This window comes from Colletotrichum lupini, chromosome 1 (genome assembly GCF_023278565.1).
Source record: "Colletotrichum lupini chromosome 1, complete sequence".
Taxonomy (NCBI): Eukaryota; Fungi; Ascomycota; class Sordariomycetes; order Glomerellales; family Glomerellaceae; genus Colletotrichum; species Colletotrichum lupini.
Window position 1 is genome coordinate 98,189 of NC_064672.1, and position 25,372 is coordinate 123,560.

General features: G+C 50.7%; 9 protein-coding genes across 9 annotated transcripts; 5 read left to right on the plus strand and 4 right to left on the minus strand.

Moving 5' to 3' along the window:
• Nucleotides 1-1,413: 1,413 nt before the first annotated feature.
• Nucleotides 1,414-3,344, plus strand: CLUP02_00031 (protein kinase; the record flags this gene model as incomplete). Its single annotated transcript, XM_049279085.1, has 3 exons — nt 1,414-2,256; nt 2,333-2,732; nt 2,791-3,344. 3 exons carry the CDS (start codon nt 1,414-1,416, stop codon nt 3,342-3,344), a joined length of 1,797 nt encoding a protein of 598 aa, XP_049135042.1.
• A 265-nt stretch (nt 3,345-3,609) lies between these two features.
• CLUP02_00032 (uncharacterized protein) lies at nt 3,610-4,506 on the minus strand (the record flags this gene model as incomplete). Its single annotated transcript, XM_049279086.1, has 4 exons — nt 3,610-3,725; nt 3,806-4,139; nt 4,192-4,311; nt 4,456-4,506. 4 exons carry the CDS (start codon nt 4,504-4,506, stop codon nt 3,610-3,612), a joined length of 621 nt encoding a protein of 206 aa, XP_049135043.1.
• A 328-nt stretch (nt 4,507-4,834) lies between these two features.
• CLUP02_00033 (uncharacterized protein) lies at nt 4,835-6,605 on the plus strand (the record flags this gene model as incomplete). The annotated part of the gene is made up of 6 exons (XM_049279087.1): nt 4,835-4,939; nt 4,991-5,044; nt 5,215-5,446; nt 5,499-6,097; nt 6,161-6,313; nt 6,390-6,605. The coding sequence occupies 6 exons, from the start codon at nt 4,835-4,837 to the stop codon at nt 6,603-6,605; spliced, it is 1,359 nt and encodes a 452-aa protein (XP_049135044.1).
• A 5,011-nt stretch (nt 6,606-11,616) lies between these two features.
• CLUP02_00034 (uncharacterized protein) lies at nt 11,617-13,212 on the plus strand (the record flags this gene model as incomplete). Its single annotated transcript, XM_049279088.1, has 1 exon — nt 11,617-13,212. One exon carries the CDS (start codon nt 11,617-11,619, stop codon nt 13,210-13,212), a length of 1,596 nt encoding a protein of 531 aa, XP_049135045.1.
• A 111-nt stretch (nt 13,213-13,323) lies between these two features.
• Nucleotides 13,324-14,218, plus strand: CLUP02_00035 (uncharacterized protein; the record flags this gene model as incomplete). Its single annotated transcript, XM_049279089.1, has 5 exons — nt 13,324-13,392; nt 13,471-13,487; nt 13,655-13,813; nt 13,877-13,955; nt 14,078-14,218. The coding sequence occupies 5 exons, from the start codon at nt 13,324-13,326 to the stop codon at nt 14,216-14,218; spliced, it is 465 nt and encodes a 154-aa protein (XP_049135046.1).
• A 66-nt stretch (nt 14,219-14,284) lies between these two features.
• On the minus strand, nt 14,285-15,472 carry CLUP02_00036 (uncharacterized protein; the record flags this gene model as incomplete). Its single annotated transcript, XM_049279090.1, has 4 exons — nt 14,285-14,401; nt 14,685-14,913; nt 15,144-15,190; nt 15,440-15,472. The coding sequence occupies 4 exons, from the start codon at nt 15,470-15,472 to the stop codon at nt 14,285-14,287; spliced, it is 426 nt and encodes a 141-aa protein (XP_049135047.1).
• Nucleotides 15,473-17,492: 2,020 nt separating this feature from the next.
• Nucleotides 17,493-19,489, minus strand: CLUP02_00037 (uncharacterized protein; the record flags this gene model as incomplete). Its single annotated transcript, XM_049279091.1, has 5 exons — nt 17,493-17,865; nt 17,938-18,932; nt 18,994-19,108; nt 19,178-19,345; nt 19,398-19,489. 5 exons carry the CDS (start codon nt 19,487-19,489, stop codon nt 17,493-17,495), a joined length of 1,743 nt encoding a protein of 580 aa, XP_049135048.1.
• A 1,457-nt stretch (nt 19,490-20,946) lies between these two features.
• CLUP02_00038 (major facilitator superfamily transporter) lies at nt 20,947-22,508 on the minus strand (the record flags this gene model as incomplete). Its single annotated transcript, XM_049279092.1, has 2 exons — nt 20,947-22,307; nt 22,364-22,508. 2 exons carry the CDS (start codon nt 22,506-22,508, stop codon nt 20,947-20,949), a joined length of 1,506 nt encoding a protein of 501 aa, XP_049135049.1.
• Nucleotides 22,509-23,152: 644 nt separating this feature from the next.
• CLUP02_00039 (artemis protein) lies at nt 23,153-25,197 on the plus strand (the record flags this gene model as incomplete). Its single annotated transcript, XM_049279093.1, has 2 exons — nt 23,153-23,198; nt 23,270-25,197. The coding sequence occupies 2 exons, from the start codon at nt 23,153-23,155 to the stop codon at nt 25,195-25,197; spliced, it is 1,974 nt and encodes a 657-aa protein (XP_049135050.1).
• Nucleotides 25,198-25,372: the final 175 nt, after the last annotated feature.

Below are 25,372 nucleotides of genomic sequence, written 5' to 3' on the forward strand. Positions count from 1 at the left end.
CAACCTTGGCTTGTTGATTGGGTATGAGACAAGGGTCGAGGCGGACCACAGGCGACCCAGCCCCTCGCCTTGAGGCTTTGACCGACTGAGCCGCAGTATTAGCGTGTTGCCAACGCATGTTGGTTACACTGCAGGCAATAAAAGCAAGGTTTGCAATCCCTCACTGTCATGGGTGCGCTCCTTACATATAATCTGGTTTATTCGAACTTCGCTGCCATATCACATTTCATCAAGTGGGCTGATTATCGGTGCTGCAAGCCATCGAATCCCGTGTCTTGCCGCGACAGTGCAGTGTTGCTCGTTGGAGCACCTTGCGCAGCGCGTTCTCAACAGGCTTATCTGGAGCATCGGAAATTCAAACCTTTCGACTATTCTCATGGTAGGAGTCGGATAATATGAATAACCTTTCAAAGTCTATTCTCATTGATTGCTCTAATGCTTCCTTTCATCTCGATTGAATACCCAAAAGCATCAATGCCACTAGCCCGTCTGGCCCCTCTAAGCTCCCCCAGACACTTCCAAAGATCTAGGTACTCCGCCCATCCAGAATATATAGACACGAGAGTCACTGCTCTCTTGACAGGCTGGAAAGCTCGTCCCTTCCTGCCGTATTGCTTCCTTGCAGGCGATGTTGAGGCAGCCTGTGGGGGCTGTTGCTCGGCGTGAGGGATGAAGGTGGGTGGTGGGCCGAGGCCTCCTTAGGCATACGCTTAGTCGGGCTCTCTCGGATGGGATAAGCAGGCTTTCTGACGGCACGTGTGGAATTCGAACTGCGGTTAAGTGCAAGACACAATAACCAGACCAATCACGATACTGCCCTCATCTTGCTGCGGCTTGTTGAGATCCTGGTGCGCGCCCCAGTGCCTTACTGCTTCTACCTTATCAAGATGCCATCGCCATGTGCTCTCCGGTCGTTTCGCTGACCGAATTCTACATTAGATGCAAGGCCCGTCAACGAGGCTTTCCTAATAAGGCCAAGGATGTGTGACAGAGACTGGCAAGAAGATGGCAAGGCCAGCAAATCATGGTCCGAGGCACCACTCCATCAACTGGGGATATAGACTCTGAGAAAGGTACTTCAACTCTCACAGCCCATTCTCTATGTACGATTGGCTTTAAGATCTGCTCCATCCCGGCCCCATTTCTCCATCTTGCGTGCATGTGGATTTCGCACTTCTTCACGTAGCGTCGCCTCGTGGAATTCCTCTACACTGGCGCGACGTCTTTGCGCATCACATTTGATTGATAGGCAGTGGTTATAAGTTGCGAGAACCAGCTCTGAGGTCCGTCACTGAGCCACAATCTAGCAAAGGTACCAGTCGGACATCATTGGTGAGTTCACTGACCGGTGGGTTTTGGCTAAGAGCTGGACTCCCTAACATTGCATAGGTCAGACTACGTATTACTTGCATCATGGCAACCAAACCTCAAGAGGTTTTTAGGCTGCTGTTCCAACAAGGAAAGCTTGTATTGGATAATCCGCAGAAAGTCACACATATCCATGACAGAGGCGAGTCCTTTCGACTAAAGAGCGAACAACGAAATCCAGCAAGCCGAGGATCCATTGGGGCTTCCAGGCGACCAGAAGAGTTTCGTTTCGAACACGATGTTATCAGAATCATTGCCGAAGAACTCGACGAAGCGGCTGCCATGGTGCCTGACCTTCTTGAACCGGACAAGGACTTTATACCAAGGCGCACATTTGAACAGATCATGACACACAGCCGAGTCTTATCTGCTGTTCATGTGCTCAAGTGCTTCAAAGGCATACAGGACAAAGATCAGCTCGCCAGAGAAATCCAGTATGGTAGCGCAGATGGCTCCAAGTCGCCCTGTGTCAAGCTACTCGCAATTTTGATTGGAATTGACAAAGCCGAGGATATGTCAAAACACATGTGGACTGATGAGCTGAGGGACAGCTGCCTGCCCCTCCGAAAGGTACCCAACGACAGACGTCGAACGCTTCAGTGCAGGAAGCACAAGGAACATCGCCTACTCAATAGCTATCGTCGACCAGAAGATCGTAATAGATTTTCCCAATGGACCTACTCCATGTGCTCTCCCTTCATCAAATGGGAGCATGGAACACATCAACATTACCTTCTAGATACAGGAGACGTCTTCCCCATGGAGGTTATGGCTAAGGTTGAGGAAGAAGAAAGAAAATCAGATTCTGGTGGGAATTCATACGGGGGCTTCAGCGAGGTATACAAAGTAAAGATTCACGAAGGTCATTCTGACTTTGGAGTACATGGGGTAAGTTACATTGTAGAGCAGACCTTGAGAAGGGCCTGGGTAGGGATCAAATTAACTAACAGTTTCACCCATCTAGATTCGGCATCCACAAGGCTACTTTGCGCTGAAGAAACTCACATCGCATAGTCGCGACAGTTTCAATCTCGAGTTGTCGTCACTAGTTTCCACTGCCCAGAACTATCAAAAGAAACACATCATACAGCTCCTGGCCACATTCGAGGTTAAGAATGCAGCGACAAGAGAATCAACATTCTATCTCTTGTTTGACTGGGCCGATGGAACACTGAACAAGTTTTGGCAGAGCAATGAAGCTCTAGTGAGAGATAAACGGCATTGCAAGTGGATGGCGACTCAATTTTATGAAGTTTCCGAAGCTCTTCGCTATGTTCACAACGATCGCGAACCAACTGTACGATATCTAGAAGACCGAGACTCCAACAAGCAACTGTATGGACGCCATGGGGACATCAAGCCAGGTAAATTGACTACTCTTATCCCATTTCATACACGACTTACTGAAAGACTCTCCCCCAGGAAATTTCCTTTGGTTCAAATCGGATAGCTTTCCTGGTCTTTTGGCCTTAGCGGACTTCGGTCTCGGGCGACTGCACACTCAAGTTTCCCGCTCAAAACAAGACCCCAACAGCCTGGAAAGAACGGCAACGTATCGCTGCCCCGAATTTGACCTGGAATTTGGTCTCGTGTCACCAAGGTCGGATATCTTCAGCCTAGGATGTGTGTTCCTCGAATATGTCACCTGGTTTTTGCTCGGGCTCGAAGACGTGGAAAAAACCTTTCCCGATTTCAGACTGGAACAAGATAAACATGGTTTCGACTCTGATGTCTTTTTCTCAATCAAAGACAAGAAGGCTTATCTCAAGTCTTCGGTTACCAAATGGATAACGAAACTCAAGAACCACCGCGACTGTTCCTGGTACCTTTCGGACTTGCTTGACGTCATTCGAGACCGCATGCTAGATCCCGAGTCCACGACGAGAATCCCATCAAGCTTATTGAGCAAAAGGATGAATGAACTTTTGAAGGCTTGCACCGTCGACCCGGATTACTATCTCAAGCCCAAAAGCTAAGATTCGCGAAAGAGATGGCTGAGAAGCCCAGGCAACTTTCCTAAGACCTGGGAAGGTGAATGGATCAAATCTTTTCATGCTCAAGCTCAAACCCAGTAGCATGAGCTATCATTGAGCCCGCGTCAGACCACGAACTTTAGATTTCATCAATTACACGATTCAAAGAAGAAAGGTCGGGGCGTCCACACATGTCCGACCTTAAGACAACGTTTCAGTTCGAAAGGTCAGAATTTCCATATCCCGAGCCTGAAAGCCAACTACTAACTCAATCGCTGTAGTGGACTCTAATGCGCTGTTCGATCACTGCTAGCTCGCCCTCCAAACCCGAATACGTTAGTTCGTTCAGTTCAACTTGTGGATTTACCAGGGGGTATATCAGACCTTTTCAAGTGGCTTGGGCAGCATGAGGATGAATCTGTTGGCTCTTTCCTGTTTGAAGCTTTCGTCAGTAAATCATGTACCGGCCGTAAATGAGCGTGTCTTGTAGTAACAGCAGTATACCTTGACTTTATAATTCCCTTGGCCATAGATCGAATCCAGCGATGTTTTCAATTTTGCAGAATCATGATATCTCGCTCTCATCCTCTCCTCGAACGGGAATTCTGATCCCGGCCCGGGTTTCGTTGTCGCTTGTGTCACTTGCGTACTACTCTTTTCAGGTTCTGCCTTCGGTTCTGATTTATCACCGCGGCCCCAGCTCTTGCGGAAGAAAGACATCCCAGGCTCTCGGTGCTTTATGATGTATTCTTCCTCAAGTGCCGAAAAGGTGTGCTTCACAGCAATTTGGATGAGAGGCTTGTTGGTTTTCGGTGTCCAGATTGAGGCGAGGGAAGAAGTGGTTGGAGACCTCAAAAGGCAAAAACGGCGGGGGCGGCATCCGAGCTGGCTTCACTGGCGAGTCTCTCTGTCTAGAGAGGATAGGACCATGCGTGCAGGTATCCAATCCTGATTTCGATGTCCGCCCGCCCTGTCTTGCATGATGCATGAGAAGAACCCAATGGCGGCCCGACAACACATACATGAACACTGCCCATCGCTCCACCTCGAATCTGCCTGCATAGCTACACTAGGCAAAGAGGCTTTTCGGTTGCTGCAATGCGAGTAAGCCTACATAATACTGGCTGGTCTTGGTCCCGGCCAGCGTAGTGTGGGCAGGGGGCATGGAGGCATACTAAACCGGCCAAAGGCGTCCTGCGAGGCAGGCTAGAGAGCAGGATGTCGAGAGAGGTTTGGAAGTGTAGAAACTATGAACGACGCTACGGAAATAGCTTCCTTCTTGAGCCGACTCTCGCATACTTATACATGTATCTCTCAAGGGAGTCAACATACACAGGGAATACTATCGACGCTGTCAAAGAAACCGTCGTTCGACACCATCAAGAAGGTCCTTACCTCTGACGGACCACGCATCTCAATACTCGCGGAGTTGAGAACCCAGGAGCTTGAAAGTCTTCTTGAATCAATACTCACTGACACATCAAGTTAAAAGGATGGATTTACCAATTGAGACAATGACATGGTCGGCGTCAGATCTTGGTTTCTTTGGATACTCCGAGCGAAAGGCTGTGGTGCTCACATCCCTAGACGGTGAGGAGGTTTGTGGCGACCTGTTACATAAAGCTCTCGGGGTGGCTAACACTCCATAGCCTACAAGCCAAGTCCTTTATACCAAAGAAGACTGGGAGCGATGGTTTAGCTCTGTAAGTTTGAAGCATTCTCCACCAGCCAAGCAGCAATGCTGATTACAAGTGCCAACAGTCACAAAGTAGCTCTCCTGACTGGAGGGACTTGAAGCCAGGACTGCGTGTGATGTGAGTCGAAAGTTCTCAGATACTGGGCATCCAAACGTTCTATTCTACATCACAAGCAGGCAATGCTACTATGGCATGATATACTGATTCCGAATAGCCTGTGTAGCAGGGCTCCTCCGATGTCCGAAGCACCCGGCAGAATACAATACCTCCCGTTTACAGGAAACACTTGGGAAAGAATCACTAGAGAGTTTCACGTATCTCGAAATATCAAACGAACGATAGCAAGACTGGTCCCGTGCTTCTCTTCCGCCCGTGAAGATGACGCGACGTCAGGTCATCTCAAGATGTGTTCGTTCCTCCTTCGCTACTGTCTACCTCAAGAGTCTGACACGTACTATAGCCTTTTCTGCGCGCATGTCTTCAAGTCTGCCGGACGATCTGGCAATGTCTGCCACTTACATACCGAGTACTGGGACCACGTTCGCTGTGGTGTATGGTTGTAACGATGACCAGATGAGAAGCATTGAGTCAAAAGTGCGAAGAGCAGGCAAACAAGCCTTCCACCCACTCATGATGCCAGGGATATTCGAAGAGCTAGAGAGAGCGAGGTTGGTTGAGAGAGTCGAAGATCTGTTGGATGATTTCACACTTCGATCAGAGAAGCTTGAGACACATCCCTGGAGTCCAGACGCAGATACGGACGGCTCAAAGGCGCAACAACATTTATCTCTCTGTGTTAAAAGCCAGAGTTTGATGGACCAAATTCGTATGGCAAAACGACAATTGACAAAGTTCTCAAAAGAGATTGACATCATAACGACAGAGCTCGAGTCTCTCAGCGGGGTTGAGTACATTCACAAGAGTGAGCCAAGAGCAACAGAGATGGCGAAAGTAGGGACAAAGATGAAGAATAGGGTGGACGACATCATGATAGAATACGACGATAAGATTGATGAGTGCCAGATGATGATTTGCAACACATCATTGGCAATGCAAACAGTAAGTCATCTTTCAGACGCGAGACTTGACTCCAAGAGTCAAAGGTAGTAATGACATCGGCAGGTCTGGAACCACATTGCAAGGCAAGACTCAAAGACCAACACCAAGATGTCAAAAGCAAATGCTGCCATTGCCGTACAAACAAAGGTCGAGAGCGCTCAGATGAGGACAATCGCGCTTCTAACAATGATATATCTCCCCCTATCTAGTGTTGCGGTAAGCCATTTATTGCAATTTGCTGAGACTTCTTTCCACGAGTTCCTCTGTAAGTACTAATTGAGGATAACCATAGGCTATATTCTCTATGGATATGTTCAACTGGGAGGCAGTTGAAGGTCAGTCTATGGTATCGAAACACATTTGGCTATTCGCAGTCCTTGCAGTTGGCCTCACACTGCTCACCCTTGCTGCATGGTTCTTGGGGACACGGCGAGAGAAGGCTATGGCGGATAAGTCGGACAACTACTTCAATTCACCGCAAAGACATGACACATTCGAGTATGTTTAGAGAGGGGGGTCACTCTGTTTGACTGAGATGAGGCAAGGGACTTGTTTAGGGCGAATCCTGGTTTCATCTGGAGAGTCGGCCACCACTGTAGGAATTTTCGACTGGATATTGTGGGCGTTCAATGATGTAGGTACACAGGCGGTGATATATCACTGAGATCCAAGGTTAACAGAAGTCGGCGTGGATATTATAAGCTACTTTGCTTCATACTCGCTGGCGTGTAAATGGTGAAGTTTTCACCCTATTATTCTAGAGGCTTTAGCTTTGGCGGTTACCGCACGTTCAACTACTCACTCACGTAATTTTTATTTGAACGCCACCTTTATGGATAGTTCAGCGAGACTTAAGCAGGGAAAAGGAAAATAAGTGTACATCTAGTACGGTTTTCTATGATTGAGTCTTTGGGTCTCAATGGCCCCTTTGCCCCAGGACATGGAGAGGACAGAAATCGTTTGCATTCTCCTACTACCAACAAAAAGCTTAGGCGAGGCTCCGGCCTGACGAGTGACACTTGATGCGCAAAGGCAGAGGCTTTTCACCGGACGTACAGAAGCTTGTCATCCATTTCTCTTGATAATAATGATACCAGATACTTTACCTAGTCTATTTAGTCCACGGTGAAAATGTAGGCAAATCAATCATGTCGTGAGTCGTGTTGTTGGAGCAAGGATCACCAAGAGGAAGGTAAGGTTCATATTGGTTATCCAGTCTACAGGGGTTTCAATCCTCTTCAGATCATACAGTAACAAATGCAAGAGTTACATGTGTAAATCCAGGAACGGTGCGAATAAGATAGTCAGAAACCCTATTTGTATCCATATCCGTAGTGTTCAAAGGAGTGGAATTGACTGGCGTCTGAGCATTAAGTACGGATGCTTCAATGTTCAAAATCTTATACACCCCACATCTTGAGCCGTAAAGAGAAGAGGAACGGTCCGCAGACCTCCATGCTCAGTAAGAATGCTTGTTGTTATCTAAACAGCTCGTATTTCTAGGCTGCCATTTACGCAGTGTCATGACCAGCTGAAGCTAAAGTTCAACTGTTAGGTTGGGAAAGCAATAGCGTGAGTCTTGGACGTCTTGCATCTACCTGCACTAAGCCAGATGAAGAGATGTAAAGAGGCGTGGCCGTGTGGGAGGGATTGGAGATGGTGCTGACAGACGCCGATCGGAGGCCGCGAATCGCGGCCCCTCACTCGTACAGGCCTGTTGACGATGCCGCGGAGCCGGAATGAGGGTGGAGCTGGCGCGTGAGGGAGTTGAATGATGGCCTGCAAAGGGGAAAATTGCGACCAGTGAGGATCGTGATGGTCCAAAGACACATTTTCATACCTCGGATAAGCGTCACTTGATGTGCGTTTGTATCCGTACATAGTCGGAAGTAGGGATTGCTACTAGACTGCTCAATGGAATCCTCCTCTTCCGTTATGCTCATGAAAGTCTGGATAGTGAGTGAGTGAGTGAATGAGTGACATGGAAGTGAGTGAGCAACGGAGATTTGAGTGAGAGATGGCCGCTGACTAAAGCGCGTTATCAAGTGGATTGCGTAAGGGGACTCGACGAATTGTGGCTGATGGCGTGCGCCAAGTCGCCAACCAACGCCTGCAAGCTGCTGCATGGACGGAAGTACCGCGGCAGAGTTAATGCTTGGTGAATCCAAGGACTAAACAGCCAGTTATTGTTGCTTGTCTGATGCCTATGGGCAGTGCGACATGGGTCGTTGGATACTCAGCAGGGTAGGTAGGTAAGTCTTCAGATATTGTAGCGAGCTATTCTTAATCTCCAAAATTTGACCCTTTTTCTGACTTGACCTTTGCAAAAAACTCTGGGTGCGTAGCAGAAATAATAGACAGCAAGTCAGCAATAGGGGAACTTCCCAGTGGTGCGGATCCAATCGGTACAACGGCAGGGATGCAACGTGGAGTTTGGCAGTGGGTGGCAGACCGCAGTGCATCACAACAGGACGGAAGGTGGGTGGTGCGGCGTGCCGTGAACAGTGGAACGATGCCTTTTTTGTGTGTGCGCGTGTGTGGGATGATGAGGGAAGATGTGGTGACGTGAACAGTACGAAGTAGAGCATCTAGTCCTGAGTGCAATGTGCATCATTCCATGCATTCCATCATGCATCAATTTCAAGGTTGTCAACAATGGAAGTTTAATTGGAATGGCAGATATTTCTTGCCAAGAGCTGAGGTGCTCCATTGAGAGAGGGGCCGCGGAAGGAATCAACGGGAAGGATGAGAAACCTCGAAGACCTGTCTCGGGGAGTCAGGGAAAAAAAAAAAAAAAAAAAAAAAAAAAAAAAAGGGAAAGGGGGTAGGAGAAGAGGGAGGGGAGAGGAGGGGGAGGGGGAAAAACCCGAAAAACCAGGTCGGGGGGGAAAAGAAAAAAAAAAAAAAAAAAAAAAAAAAAAAAGAGGTGTCCGTGCTTTTAGACTTAGGTAAGCGTGAAAGGAAGGTAAGTGGGAAAATTGAAAGGTTCCTACGGATAGGTACCTAGCTTGTTATTGTTGTGTCTGCTTGCTTGCTTGCTTGCCGCCTAGTAGAAATTTGGGAAGGAAGGAAATAAGAAGAAAAAAAAGGTCGGCCGAAACGAGATGAGAAATGGGCCGTGCATCCGGTAGTGGTGATTCTGAATTTCTGATCATGAGCAGGGGAACATGGAGTTAATTCACATCTGGTCTAGTGCCACAGTGACTGTCACGGCTGGGAGCTCTAAAACCTCCTTCCATTTGGGCCTTGGCATTTACTGTGACTGCACCTTGCGATCTTCGATGCTTGAGAGACGGGGCCCGCTAGGTACTCCGTCCCCCTTGCCTCCTTGTCTTTCTGCAATCAGCAACTGGCACCACCGGGACCCTGTACGCGGCACATAACAATCTGATCATCAATGTTTGGCCGTGCAAACGACACATATATCAAAATAATTCAAGTGATGTTTGTTTGCACTTTATCTACAACCTGCTTGTGTGTTGCTGTCATGGTCGTTGTTTCCACTGCTCACCCCAACTCCCCAAGTACCCTTGCCTTACAATCAGGCACGTTGGAAAGGTACGGAGTAAGGTAAGGTAAGGTAGGTAGCTGCATGCCAAGGTCATTTCCAAGGTAAAGGTACAAGTAAGGAGGGAGAGGCACAGCTGGCAGGTGCCGGAGCTACCCATGTCTGCCGCTTGCCCAGCCGGACCTTCTTCTTCGACCTCGACCGAGCACGTTCTTGCCCTGGCATCTGATACTGGATGCGGAACTTCTTTCCAGTTCCCTCCCATTTGGCGCTTGTCTTTGATATTCCCCCAACCTCAACCTGAAAGCTGCAACACTTGGAAATCGACATCAATGTCTCACTCGCCCAACCTGGCCATCGTCATCCATTGAGTCTCTTTCCCAGCGGCATCACCTCCAGTCTTCCTGCAAAATGTCGGCCCAAAGCCATCCTACCTTACCTTAGTACTCCGTACGCCTGAACGATTGAGGGCAAATCCGCCATACCCCAACGGTTCACCACCACCGCTTCCTCGTGGCCAATGGCGCACGTCTTCCCATCGACGCTTCTGCATGAAAACGATGGATGAAGCAAACCAAAGCTGCAAAGCTGCTCTCTGTGTGGCCCCACCAGCAGTCCACCACCACCACCACTACCACTGCGTACAAAGTAGTGTATGAGGTCCAGACCAGGATGGCGCCGCATTGCCGGAACAGAAACATAGTTTCGAAGCCGTCGAGGGTTTGCGTCCCCACGCTGCCCTGCGACATGCGTCCTGCGCTTGCTTTCCCTTCCCCTGCACCCACTCCCACTCAACAGGGCACCAAGCAAGCAAGTTGGCAACCACGCAAACACTGCGCGCGGCGCGCCCCCTTTGTCTACCGCCGATGGCACCGACCCAACCCATGCCGCCCTCGAGTCAAGCTGTCGCCATGTTGCGTCTGCCCTAGCATCTGCGGCTGCGCATACCTCGCCAGCCATTCCCACGTTCACGCCTAGGATACACTCTCCACCCGCACGCTACGCCTCTACGCCTCTACGCAACGACTGTACAAATACAGATCTGTACAGAGTGTACAAATGGTCTGTACAACTACGGAGCAGAAAGATTATGGGTCAATCTACATTGGGTAGCTCAGGTCCCCGTCTCTCTCACTCCCATGGTCCATCCATCCATGGGCCATCAGGTCTTGTCACTGGCCCCATGAGCTACCTCATGGACCATCCCTAATCGCACAATGCTGCTCCCAATTCGGAAGTGTCGTGTCCCCGGCCAACCTCTAGCGGTGGCCGTCATCGCCGTGGGCCGTGGGCCGTCGTGGATCATGGACCGTGGGTCGTCTGCTATGGAATTGTGGCTGCCTTTGGGGCAGGGCCGGACTGATGTTTGGTCTGCCCCAAACTCGATCCCAAACTCTAAGCCCATTCCTCGAAGCCTTTTTCGTCCTGGTTCCTCCTCGCCGTCGTTCCAGACCTACACGCCTCCGCGCCTTTCCCTTCCTGTGCTTCGTCAAGAACCCGCTACCATTCTTGTAATGCTTATCCCCCCGTCTTCTTTCTTCTCCTGGTCTACCTTATTACCTTAGTTTAATCCTCAGTTTCCTCGACTTGCTCCCGAGTCCCCCCCCTCCCCATCTCTGCCAAGGAGACCCGTTGGGCCTGTTCCCCTGCTCAGACAACGTCAGCTCGTCTTCAGTCCAAGCCCTGCAATCGTCGTCCGATCTTGGATCCTCTGACCGCGCATGTTCCAAACAAAACTCGAAAACGGCCAGACTTGACACCTTGCTTCTGCGTAGCTGCTGCAACATCCATTTTCGATCACGGCCAACGGGAATCTTTTTTGGACTTTTAATATCATCGTGAGTTTTGTCTTGGCATACGACTTTTGCATAGACTTACACAGTGATGCCCTTTAGAACCTACATATAGAAACATATTTGTATAACGGAGCCGACAACGACGAAGACGACGGATACGACCACGATCCCTTCGAACCGAGCCTTGTTTCATTGGCACGAACAAAAGTACCGCAATGCCGAAATCAGGGGAATTTGCTTTCGCTGAAGAGCGGTCTTCATCATCCGTAGAAGATTTTGACCTCGATGACGAACACAAGGAACCATTGCTGCCCGGCTCGACCTCGATCTCGCGCCGGAGGCAACGAGGAACACTGCTTGCATGGCTTAAAGGACGGCCAAAGTCATTGTTGAGAAAGTTCCGTCGACAACCTCGATCCCTCCCGCGACTCCTACTCCGATATACGTTCATATTCATACTCTTCATCATCGTTACAACACCGATATTCTTCCCGTCGTACACGCGCCATCCGAAGGACTACAAAAATTTGAGAAAAAGATGTCTGGTGTCCGACAGCCTTTCTGGCTGCGCCAATATGCAAAACGAAAAGGTATTCATTGCCGTCAGTTTATTTGACCCAGAGGGCAAGATTGCAGGGGGAGAATGGGCCAAGAATATACTGGACCTAATCCACATGATTGGCGAGGAGAACACATTCCTTAGCATCTACGAAAATGACAGTGGTGACTTGGGTACTGCTGCTCTGGAGGAGTTTAAGAAAAATGTGCCATGCAAGCACAAGATCGTCAGCGAGGGTCAGGTCGACTACAACGTCTTCCCGCATGTCACCATGCCTGATGGAACACAGAGGTTGAAACGCTTGGCGTATCTGTCCGAGATGCGCAACCGCGCGCTCTACCCATTGGACCAGTACGACACGGATGCAGGGATTGTCAAGTATGACAAGATCTTGTTCCTCAACGACGCGCTCTTTGCGCCGGTAGACGCCGCTCATCTACTGTTCAACACGAATGCGGGCGAAGACGGCAAAGCTCACTACCTGTCGGCATGTTCCTTGGACTATGACTGGAACCCTTTCCTCGAGTATGACCTTTATGCGCAGCGCGATGCTGAAGGGTACTCCAACGGCATCCCGATCTTCCCCTACTTCACCAACAAGGGCCAGGCAATCTCACGCAAGGCCATGCTCTCGCAGACAGATGCGGTCCCCGTCAAGAGCTGCTGGGGTGGAATGGTGGCCATGCAAGCCAAGTACATCCAGAACCTGGATAAGAAGCTGCCGACGAAAGACTGGCAAGCTATTGCGCACCACGTCATTAACCCAGACCACCCTCACAACACCACGACACCAGTCCGATTCCGCTACGAACCCGAGGTCTACTTTGACGCCTGCGAATGCTGTCTGTTCCTTGCCGATGTTACGAGTGTCGCAGACAAGGCTGGAGAGCCAGACATGGGCGTCTTTGTGAACCCATACGTGCGCGTGGCCTATCGCAAGAGAACACAACGCCTCGAGCGTGTTATTCGCCATTGGGAACGGCTCATGGCCCTGCCGCAGGAGATCATTACCTACTTTTCACGGTTCCCGACCCCGAACCCTCACAGAGAGGTTGTCGAAGGGCAACGCTTCATGGAAGAGATTTACCAACGCCGGGAAGGGTGGAAGATGGTTGAGCGAACGGGGCGCAACGGCATGTTTTGCGGAGTCCGGGAGATGCAGCTCATCAAGGAGGGCCCGCGCAACGGACGCAACTGGGAGAACCACTATAACATCCCATGGGCGGAACAGCAGTTGAACTTCCCCATCTGATTTCATTCTCGATTTTGACGGAGCTTGTACTGGTCGGTGTAATGGGGGACACGGCGCTTGTGGTTGGTTAAACTATGGAGCATCAGCATTACTTTTGTTCGGCGGCATTGGATGGATAAACCTATTGGGCATAACGACGATGGTTCGATACGGGGAGGAGGGTTGTTGGGTCCCAAGGCTGTATGCCACCCAAAAAAAAAGGGGGGGGGGGGGGAGGGCGCGAAAAGGGGCAATGGGGTTTTTGGAAAAGTGTCATAGACGTACTGGCACACTTTGTGCACCTTGATACCACTTTCGTTATACTTTTGAATATACTACTACCAACGATTCCTCTCGGTGGCCGCTGCTACTACCCCTTGATCATTGGCTATCGACCACGCTTGGTAAGAAAAGCCCATGGCGTCAGGCCAGTTTATATTGGATGAGTGTGTGACTATGCCAGACGCCTTCCTTATGCTACGTTGTTAGGTAAGACAAGTAACGTGCTCGAACACGCTGTCACCCATAAGAGTCCGAATCACTCAACACCGATCTTTTGCGCCAGTGAGGCCGAGAACCACACGTCGTGGACACTTTTCAACACAGGCTTGAGACCAGAGATGTCAACGAACACCGACTTCATCCATGATTGAATGTTCCCCATTGGACCCCTGTTCGGTCCTAGCTGCAGTGCAGTAACTAAACGCGAAGTAAACCAGACGAGCCCAGACCCAAACCCAGAGACCCAGACCCAAGCACAACAAGTAAGTTACCTATTTGCATTCCCACCCCATGGACCGAAAGAAACCCAAACGTGACACTAAAGAGAGGGATAACGAGAAGCTAGCCTCCCAAAAAAAATAATATGCGGACGAGGCGCGCATAGACAGGCAGTTATCCGATAGACAAGACGCCCGCCCAAGAACCCAAAGCCACAAATAGCAAGTCCAAAAAGTCCGCTCGCTCAACAACAATCAAGGTGGTATCTTGGAGGAGAAAAGACACTGGCAAGCCACGGCCGTACTGAAGATTGGTGAGAGACTCATTCATGCGTCAGGCATGCTTCGAAGAGAGAAGCAGTCAAGATAAACACTTAGGCTGCGACGGCGGGGGTCGCCTTTGCCTTTGTGGTCTTGGGCTTGGTCTCCTTCTTCCCTGCCTTGGTGGCCGCGGCCACCTTGGTTTCTGCCTTCTTGGCTACCGACTTGGCCTGCGCAAGGTGTGTTAGTGATGAAGCTCAGTAATCAAGCAATGGCAAGAAGAGTTATCAAGAAAAAGGTCTGTATCGTAGGAATGGGGTAGAATAATTGATCTCTTGTGGCAAGCGCGACTTGGACATCCAGGTTTGCTGGACAAGAACACAACATGATGGGACCGAATCCAAAACAAGATTCTCGCCAGAAGAAGCAGAGAAATTACAAGGTGGTTCTGGAGGAGAGAGAGAGAGTTGCGCGCCTCCCACACGTGTTATGTACAATGTCTCATGGACATACCTTGGTAGCGACAGAAGGGCCCTTCTTGGCGGTGGTGGCCTTCTTCTTGGTGACGCCGACAGGCTTCGCGGCCTTGGCAGCAGTAGAAGTAGTCTTGGGCTTCTTTGCGGTCGTGGTGGTCGTGGTGTTCTGCTTGCGAACAGGAGCGGTGTCGACGACTGGGAAGAGACGCGGCTTGGAGTTGCCGGTCTGGGAGCGGGTTCCTTCACGTGCCATTTTGACGTTTGGTCTGGTGTCGCGATGGAATGTTAGTTATTGCTTTACGATTACGAGATTGACGCGATTGCGATGGATGTAATGCGACGAGAAGAAGAGGTTGTGGTTGTGATAGCGCTCGTGAGAAAGTGACGTGAAGAAAGGGAGAGTATCCGTGGGAGGAGGGGAAACCTGAAGGCGAATGGCGGATGGCGCGATGGGCAGGAAAAACGGGCCAAAGTTGGTACTTTTTGAAAGACTCACGGTTGGATAAAGGCGATGTAAAAGTGACGCGTTAAAGCTTTCTGAAGCTGCAGAATTAGGTTAATCCAAAGGACGATGGAAAATGGTAAGTTTGCGACGAAGAGTGGTGGAATGGCGAGGTGTTGTTGTGAGAAAAGAGAAGATGGGAGGTGACGTGGTTTCGTGTTGCGGCGCGAGGGGAGGGGAGAGGGGGAGGACTGCGGATATGGCTGATTGAGTGCTGGCGGTCGGTGGTGCTGGTGGTGGACGGTCACAAGGGGCACACACCACACACATACGTCTTCACACACACACACCTTTTGCACGGGAGGAGCGGTGTCGGAACACATGTTTAGGATATTGGATCATCATGGGCGATGTGAAGGGAATTGATTTTCGTATTGTTGATTTTCTTTCGGCTAACTAAATTATCTTTCAAATGAATGGAGTCAAGCCGTGCCTTCTTTTTTGATGAATTTGCGAGAGGATAGAATGGAAGGAGCACCTTGTTCACCTGCGATGGCAAGATGGAGGGACGGGAAGGAAAGAGGCAGAGGCAGAGGCAGAGGGAGAGAGACAGGAAAGAGCGGGACAGCCAGTGATTGAACTTCCAGGTTGGAGGGAAGGAAGGCACAAGAGTTAGACAGCTGCGTCTGATACTGTTTCTTTCCTTTCCTTTCCTTTCCTTCCCTTCCTTAAGGTAAGGAAGGTACTTTCAGGTACCTTCTAATCTGACTACACGGTCCAAGTCCTTCCTGCTCTTTAGCCTAGACAATTTGTTTTGATCCCCCCCCCCCCCCCCCCGTGATTTTTGGGCGTCTTATCAAGAATCAAACACGGCAAGACGGCCTGATATTGCGCCCCTTGCCACTTTCATCCTTTCTTCACCACACCTAGGGTACCTACCTAAGGTACCTTAAGCTCAAAGTTGGCAGTCGCCAGTGTCCCCCCCCTTTCCCTTGGCTGTCACTGTCCTCCTCCATTTATTTCTCTTGCATCTTCCACTTCTTCCCCCCATCCTGCCCATGTCGGCCCTCTGATTTGAACCTCTCTCTCTCTCTCTCTCTCTCTCGTAAACCTTTACCTTTCCCCTCTTTTTGCCTCTCTGCTCTATTCCGCATTTCACTATGATTTTCTCCCTTAATTTCCCCGCCTTGGCGCAGACCCGGCAATTCAGCGGTGCCCGACCTTGTTAATGAGCCTGCGCCCTTCTTATCTCCCTCCCACTTCCAGCCTCCTCGGACTCGGCGTGGGGTTCGGCCTACGTTGATACCTCTCTTCGTCTTCTTTGTCTACATTTCTCATGATGTAGCCACGTTTTCGAGCGCTCGTCGGCATGTATACAGTGACCATCGAATCAAGTTTCGAGCAAAATGCGGCTACGGCAATTTCGTTAGATGGCCCCGATAGACCAAGCACATGATGGACCCAAGCGAAGGACGCGCCAGTTCTAGACCGACCGAAACGACCCCGGCACGCGACGTCCGGCGCCCAACTGCCCGGTGTCTGGACTCTGGAGTCTAACGCTCTGGGCTCCCGTTCCCGTGCTCATTCATGGCTACGGATCAGATGGCTTACGGTCTATCTTGTTCTTTACCGATGATGGATAACAGGCGCCTTCCCCGAGATTCCCCTGTACCGTGTCTACAGTCTAAACCACCGTCGACGGTTGCTCTTTCTCAAGATCGAATCTTCATCCTTCTTCAGCGGCAACGTCCGCCTGAACCGTGCAGCGCAAGCGTGTCCCATGACCACAGCAAACGCCACGCCCGCTCTCGTACCCCTTCACCGTGCTGTTCCTGCTTCACATGGCGAGCTCTTCATCTCAGGGGCGCACATCCCCGAATATTGAGGTATCGAACGAGGGAAACAAGATTTATCAAGAGCATTCCACGAAATAGGAGAATGTGACGACGCCAAATGGACAAGCCGGTTATTTCGCCATTTCCTGTCTCCATGGCCTGCGCACGTCGCCTTGTGCAAAGAATGGCAGACAGAGAAAACGCCCTAGGCTGCAGGGTATCGTGGCCACAGCGATGATCGTCCAACGGCGCGCCCCAAGGCCTTCCCGCCGCGCTGTCTGCATCAAGGGTCTGTCCGTGCTGTCCCTGCTGCTGCTGCCAGAACGTTGAGCCCCGCAAACGCGCTTCTTCAGGAGCCCACAAGGACATACCCCCACGCGAGCGACTATTTTCGAAGCAACTCAGAAGTCAGAAAGCCCATATCCATGAATCTATGCTCAGCATTTACAGATGTGACACCCGTTTGGTTGTCACTATTCAAAATCCAAAGTCGGAAGAAGAGTTCAATTTGATGGTTCACATATATGCACGAATCCTTTCAACCAAATACAGCCCCTCGTTCTGGCCATCACCCGCAACATACCAGTGTCCCCCGCCGTCCCAAGCTTGCTCTGGGTTCATACCGATAGGCGTACTTCATCAGGTCCTTTTGCAAGCTTTTGAGCTCCTTGTTGAGTTTCTTGCTGCGCTCCAAAATATCTCTTACTCCCTGCATCATGGCATCGTCTGCCCGGTTCAATTTGCCCACTTTCTCGCGGATCGCCTGCGTCCGCCGTCGCTCACACGACAAGTGGTCAATATTGACAGTCGTCACTTTGCTAACCTCGACCATGGTAACTCCGGGTCGTTGCGCCACTGCCTGGACATGACGCCATTTTGTCTGTAGTTTCAGCTGCAGAATGAATCCCCTGGATGTAAGCCGTAGTTGCTCGACTTCGGCGCTGACTGTAGGTTACAATAGGTGTCAGTTACCTGGATGACTTCTCAAGTAGAATTCGGGAAAAGGCTTGCACTCAACAACACGTTTGCTCAGCTCGGTTCTTTTGCGGCTGATCTCCAATGAACGACGAACGAGCTTGCTTGCCTCCTCCTGTTGCCGTTGGCGATGCGAGGCCCGGACTTTGGTGACGAAAGATGCCAGCGCTCTTCTCCACCATCTTGCCTTTCTGGGCTGAGCCAGCTCCTCTCGATCCTCGTACCTCGCCGAATCCCTGACATCCTCGATTTCAACAACAGTCACCTTGCCTAAACCCCAATCTTTCTCACCACAGAGAGTCTTCTCAGACGCGGACTCGGATGTGACCGACACTCTATCTGATGCGGCGTCCCCCCGTTCAGACGCTACTTGCAGTTTTTTAGCAAGGGTGACCGCAATGTCCACTCGACTCTCAATGCCTTGAGATTGCACAGCAACCTTACACAAGGAAAGAAGCTCGTCGTACCACTTGACGACCTTCTTTGTTGTGAAGACGGCCAAGTCAACATCGAGCTGAAGAGGGTTGGGCCCGAGAACCGAAGAAAACATAATGGCATTCCAGAGAGGTTGTGTGTTGTCGTCGCTCCGGTCAACTCGCCTGCGAGCCTCTCGAAGGGCGACGGAACTCGAGGTCGTTGCCAATTTCATTCCACAAACGGGATCTGTCACCTGAGCATGCTCTTTCAGCGTTCGGCACATAGTCAAGACTCGGCCGGGTTTGAAGCATACCTCCATGTACTTGAGGAGAAGCTCCTGGGTTGCCTTCTGCGCACTACCACTTGGCCCACCCTGTTCGAGAGGGTGACAGTAATATCCTGCTGGCTCGATGCCCCACGGCCTTTTACAGTCACTGGCAATGCGAGGATGACAGGCAAACGAAAAAACCTTCCTCCAATCGAGAGTGCCTCGCTCGTCGGCATTCGCCCTTGCCAACCCTGACATGATGTCTCTAAGGGCTTCCATAGTATCCAGAAACGCACGTCTCGCAACGCCCATTTGGTCGTAGGTCAGCCAAATATGAGCAAACCTCATCTACTTTATGTCAGTGATGTCTGAGAACGGGCGATCGTGCTTGGGAAACCAGTTGACTCACTTCCAAAAATACAATCTTCGGCGTCTTGTCCTCGATATTTTGCCCACGTCTCAACCTTCTCCCCAGCAACTCCCATCCTGCCAGTTGTTTTTGGTGCTTTGGGAGAAGCAGATACCTCCACAATGATGTCAAGCACTGGGGAATATCATCTCGAGTTGCATAGTAGCGGCATTTCAGGTCGAACCTGAGCCGATTTGCCGGCTGTTGCATGGACTGCCGCTGAACCGTCTTGGTGCTGGTCGTGTCAGGCTCGACCCCGGGGAGCGGCTTCTGGACGGCAATGTTGATCGAAATCGGCATCATTATGAGAGAGACAGTAAGCTTGGTATGAGAATCTCGAAATACGAGCATCCTCACGGGCTCATATGCTGAAGAGGCACGTACCCTTACGAGCGTGGCACGACCTTGGTAGGCCAGGCCCCGACTGCTCGGCGACCCTGAGGTCCTTGATTGCGGGTAATTCCATTTGTAACTCTCGGTGGCTTACATATTTCATGTGCGTTTTGCTGGGTTCGGCGAAGATGGCTTCACGAGTCGGCGACATTTTCTCACAAGTCGAAAGCTATCAGGCCTTGAGCCTTGAGGGAAGACAACTTTGGCTGACGTCTTCGTCAACCCGAAAACTCTCTCCGCAGCCACGCAAGTTACACCACCCTGACGCCACCACCCTGACGCCGTAAATATCACAGCCTACTTGACTCACAATTGAACCCTGATTATGATGGTCCTGAAAACAGCGGAGGGTGGCTTTTAAGTCTTTGCAGATTTCGCGGCCCCATCGCGGGGTGGAGATTCTAATTCTTCGGCGACCTGTTGTGGACTATTCATTGAATACCATTGCCGGCTGTTTCTTCCTCATCCATCATGAGTCAATTGTGTCGTGCAATTGACTGCCGATTATCGTGCTTTTTGCGACTAACATTTTTCTCATGACTTCACTCTCTTACGACTCGTGACAAGACCTTGGTGGAGCTACGAGTGAATTTCTCGATGGAGTCCACGACCTTTTCGATATCTCCAGAGGCGATAGCGAAGTCACTCGTCGATTAGAGAAGCCTCCAGCTGTGATTAACAGTGCTCAAGCTGAGTCAATATTAAACACTTTGCAAAGTTTTCCATGTCAGACGGCGATACGCATGACTCGATATATTTGATATTGGATTCAGAATAGGGCGTTCAACAGTTTTACACTCTCTCCCAAGCACAAGACCGAAGCTCGAAGAGTTCTACATCTTTCCAAGACTCCACGAGCTGAGCTTATAGTAGAAGACGTTCTTCGGTGGAGGATGGTCGATGTGCTTTCGAGACCGCGCTGTATCTTCAATCTCTTTCGAACAGATTTACACTTAAACAAAGGCGGAAATGAAGGGAGTCGTTGTATAGTATCCTAGCAGTGCCTAGAGTTGGGAAAGTTTACGACTACAAGAGAGAAGTAATCAGTGATAGGGATGGCGGTTTGAAGATGCCTAATTGAAGACTGATCACGGGGCATTAGAATGATCTTGCCGCTGACTTCTCATGAAGTGACTCGATCACCTGGCTATCCGATATCAAAGCTCTTTGGACTGTGTAATGATAGATTGATAAGAGTTGGAGAGTTCACCATGCATCGATGTCAGGCTGAGGGGCAACGGGGCCAACAAGTTGAAGTCACACCCTCCGGGTCTTCTCCGCATTACTACCAATGAGTCACTTGAATTCCTACGTCCCTTTACTTGGAGAGACTTTCAGATTCACGCTACGGTCCCTCCAGCGAGACTTCATAATTTGTTTTTCCGAGAGAGACAGCTGACCAAGATGATATCTTCAGGTTGCTACATGGGCTGTCCATAAAGGGGGGAAATATCATTTTCTTTTGTCTACTCTGATTCAGGGACGCTTTACTCAACCTTGGATTGTGTCAACAACTTTTCCAGACACTTCATATGTGTCGTACCTTCTTCAAGATCTTGATCAGCTATTGCCCATGTCCCCCCTCCACCGCGCGGCAAACTTCCACTGCACCCCCGCACCTATGAGTGCAACCAGCTGAGCCCCAACACACAAAGTAAAAGCCCACCCCACCCCGATCCCGCTCACCATGGGCATCACAAAACTCGTGCCGCCAGCGGCGAAAAGACACCTGGCGAGGTTGACGCTAGCGCTAGCTGCAGCGCTGCGGTCGGGGAAGATGTCGATGAGGTACGTCATGACCAGAGACTGCGTCGAAACGGCGGTCCAGCCCGTGATGAAGGTCGAGATGATGGGCACTGCGATATGTACCTGGCGAGGGAAGTTGATCGTCCATCCAAAGACTGCAATGGAGACGGATTGGAGAAGTGCGAAGATTGGTATGAGACGAAGACGCGCCTTTTCGATTGGAAACCCCGCATTGGTGTCCGAGCCCGTAAGGGTGCTGCTTTCTTGGTCATTGCTCTCGTCATACTTTGCCTTGACACGCTGATAGTCAAGATCGAGAAGCTTGCCCGTGACTAGCGTGCCGATCATGGAGCCCACGCCGTTTGCGATGAACGTCAGGCCAATGTGGGTTTCTGATAGGCCGTAGCGTGACTTGAAAAGACTTGACATGGCTGTGATGCTCATCTGCCATACCGCGTAGTAGACGGCGAGAAAGAACACGATAGGGGCAGCGCATCTGTTGAAGAGGATCCGGAGGGGTCCGGTGATGTCGACGTGCTTGACAAGTGCCTTATTTGAAGTTGCTCTGTTGGCATGCCATGATATCTCCGAGGTCCGTTGGTAGATGATCAAGGGATACTTTCCCAGACAACCCTTTGGTGTTCTGGTACCATTGCCGACGACAGACCTGAGAGTCTCTGGAAGTAGAAGTAACAGCAATGTGAGGAATATAGCACAGTAGATTGCAAGGAACCAAAAGATGCTCCTCCATCCAAAAGATCCGGCCAAAGCACCTCCAATGACGGGCCCAACGGCAACTGGAACAAGCAAGCCGGCCTGGAAGACGCCCATGTACCCGCCCCTCTCTTGCCGCGTCGTAATATCGCTAATGACCCCAGAGCCTACAGCAATTGTGCTCGCGCTACCGGTGCTCTGTAAACATCTGAGGATGATCAACGTTGCGTAGTTTTGGGTTTCTGCGAGACCGATGCACGCGCCGAGAAATACGACAAAGGTGCAGCAGTAGGCGACTCGTCGGCCTTTGACGTCGGAGATTGGACCCCATAGACTTGGTGCTAGACCTTGGAATATGAGGTAGGTGGTTACTGTGAGGTTGACGAGCTCTACTGAGACGCTTAGGTCGTCGGCGACGGTGGGGAGGGCTGGGAAGTAGATGTTTGAGGCGAAGCCTGAGACTGTGATCTAGGTTAGCAGAGAAGCCAATGTCTTCGGAATAGCTGGCTTGATTTACAAGTGGCTGCAATCGATACTAGAGATATAATGACTCTTTTCTGATGTTTATCGAAGATGGTGTACGGTTCGTGAGGTTGATCAGATGAGGAGTGCGTCTCCGTACCATCGACGTTGAGTGTTCTTTCTGCACTTGGAGGGGTCATCTTTGGCTTTGGTCTTCTTGAGTGAGATTGACGATTTTGAGAAGAATTTAAAGTAATTCCTTGCTCTTTAGACCGGAAGAAGGAGGCGTTGGTCTAAATACGGCTGCAGTCGATGTCGATGTCTCGTAAACTTGACCGTGACGAACGGCTTCCGGAGTTGAGCCCCACTATTTCGGAGTTGAGACTTTGCCCCATCGTCCAAGTGCAACAATGAGCAGCACCCTGGCCTGAGTCTTGCATCCACACCCGCTCCTGCGGGCTCCAAATGCGCTTATTGATCTGATGTACTCAACAGAATATGGTCTTAGCTTCTAAGGGCCTTTATCAGGGAGAATGTAGGCAATTCCTGCGGATGAGCACGAGACCGAGACTCAGGTACAAAGATCTCCGGATCTGTGAGTTCGGAGCCGGAGTGACGACCCACTATATCCGACCGGGCCGTCCGGCTCGTCTGACTCCACTTCAGGCGGCTGCCACCAGCTGGCAGCTTCCAGAAGTAGATCGGAGCTTCCTTCCCGAGTTGTGTGCTCATCTTTCAGGTGACTTCACCTTCTTTCCCCGACGCGACTTCAACCTTACTTCTCAACAGCATCGCATGATTGCTATTCGTGTTACTACCGCCTGAATAATGAAGGACCGGCACCATGTCGACATTCAACGGACTCGTCGCGGAGTTCCCTGACATACGAGGTAAATCCCCTGCCCAATAATGCACACAGCGATCAGCCTGCTGCCTCACAGGATTCACCTCGCACAACCAGGCATATCTGTATCGCGGCGTATCACTTACCATTCTACAGTTGACTTCTTTCGGAAGCATCCAGACCGTCGTCCGCCTCTCGCGTGTTTCCTGAGCCATATACACAGTGACCACTTGGCTGGGCTTGACTCCCTACGGTCCCCTTTCGTCTACTGCTCCGCAGCCACTCGGGAGATGCTCCTCCGTCTCGAGCGTTACCCTTGTCGCATCAATCACGCCAAAGGAATCCTCGAGGCACGCGTGCAGACGTACAAGCATCTGAAAAATCTGCTCAAGCCGTTACCCCTGGAGACCCCAACCACGTTGGAGCTGTCGCCAGGCAGTCACATTCAGGTCACGCTATTCGATGCAAACCATTGCCCTGGTGCTGTTATGTTCCTCATTGAGGATTCGTATCGCGCCATACTCTACACGGGCGACATCCGGAGCGAGCCATGGTTTGTGAATACGATTGCAAGGAACCCAGCCGTGATCGAGTACACCTCTGGCATGAAGACGCTCGATAAAATCTACCTTGACACCTCCTTCATCAAGGACATACCCTTCCAGACCAAGGCCGAAGGAATTGCAGAATTACTCCGCAAAATAGCGCAATACCCAGATAACACCGTCTTCCACATCCAAGCATGGACTTATGGATACGAACACGTCTGGATAGCTCTGGCCAAAGCTCTCAATTCCCGCATTCATGTCGACGACTACAAGATGCGCAACTTTTCGTCTCTCACTAGCAAGGTATCGAATGATCGCTTCAGCTCTTCCGTTCATCTATGTCCAGAAGCTCCTGCTCTGGCAGGCTACGTATGTGGGAATACACCCCACCCCGGGTGCCTCACCCGGGATGAGAATGTTCGACTTCATAGTTGCGAGAGGGGAAACCTCTGCAACACGGTGAAAAACTCAAAAGTGGTGTCAATTCAGCCAATCATCGCGCATCTGAGGAGCGGTGCTGACATTGCTGAAGTGGGTGTTGGCGGCGGCGGAGATGATCTAGAACGTGACGCTGAGCTCGACCCTCTGTCAACGGAAGACATCACGGCAGTCTCGAAGCTCATCGAAGATGCGGATATTTCCCCAGAGGCAAAGCTTCGTCTTTCCGAGTTCCTCGAAACGGGTGCCAAAACGGGGCGAAGCCTTTCTCTGGATCTCGATATTGCGTCATTTGGAGAGAAGAATCAGGCGGCCATCATGGACGCCTTCCAAGCAGTTGGTCGAAAGAAGCACCTGGAGGAGCAATCCACACAAATCACGCAACCAGCAATAGACGGGCTAAGCGGGAAACTGCCGAGAGTAATCACGTTTCCCTACTCCCGGCATTCGTCTTATCAAGAGCTATGTGACCTGGTTCGAATCTTTCGCCCCAAGGATGTGTGGCCTTGCACAGTGAATCCTGTCGACTGGCTCAGAAACACCACGAGTATACGATACCTGTTTGGTAATCTCTGCTCTGGCGATACCTTCGCCCACGACATGGAGATGAAGAAACTCGCCGAGAGTCTGAGAATCCTCCAGCAACCGTTATCCAAAGGTCTTGGGAATAGTCAATTGCCGGCCACTGAGGCACACACTACGGCATTACACTCATCCCATAGTTGCGAAAGCATCGCATCCGATCCTTCCGCCGTTGAAATAGAGGAGACACTTGTGCTGGGGCTCGATAGCAACCCCGGGTCCGTTGAGACACAGCTCCCCACACGGAAGCAACGTGACTTCTTCTGCCGGGGCGGAAACTCAAAGCACACTCTAGATACTCCGATCCCGCCCACTGAGTCGGTTTCGCTCATAGCATCTGCCGGTGTTTCTCGCATTCGGGCAGATGCGTATTTTGCCATGGAGCAAAATCTCCTCGGCGGGGAGTGGACGCCGATTAGCCTCCTCTCTACTATTGATCACCATACTACTCCAGATAAGGATCTTGGAATGGTTTGAGCTTGACCAATGTCTCAAGAGCTATATAGCAGGGCATCACAACGCAAGGATTGGGTCCACACTCAGTCTTAGTGACTATGATTATCATTGACGATCGGGTCTTGCTCGTTGACGAGCTACGCGAACCAAGGAAATAGGGCCTCAACGCTGTAATATAACCAACCTCCCATGATAG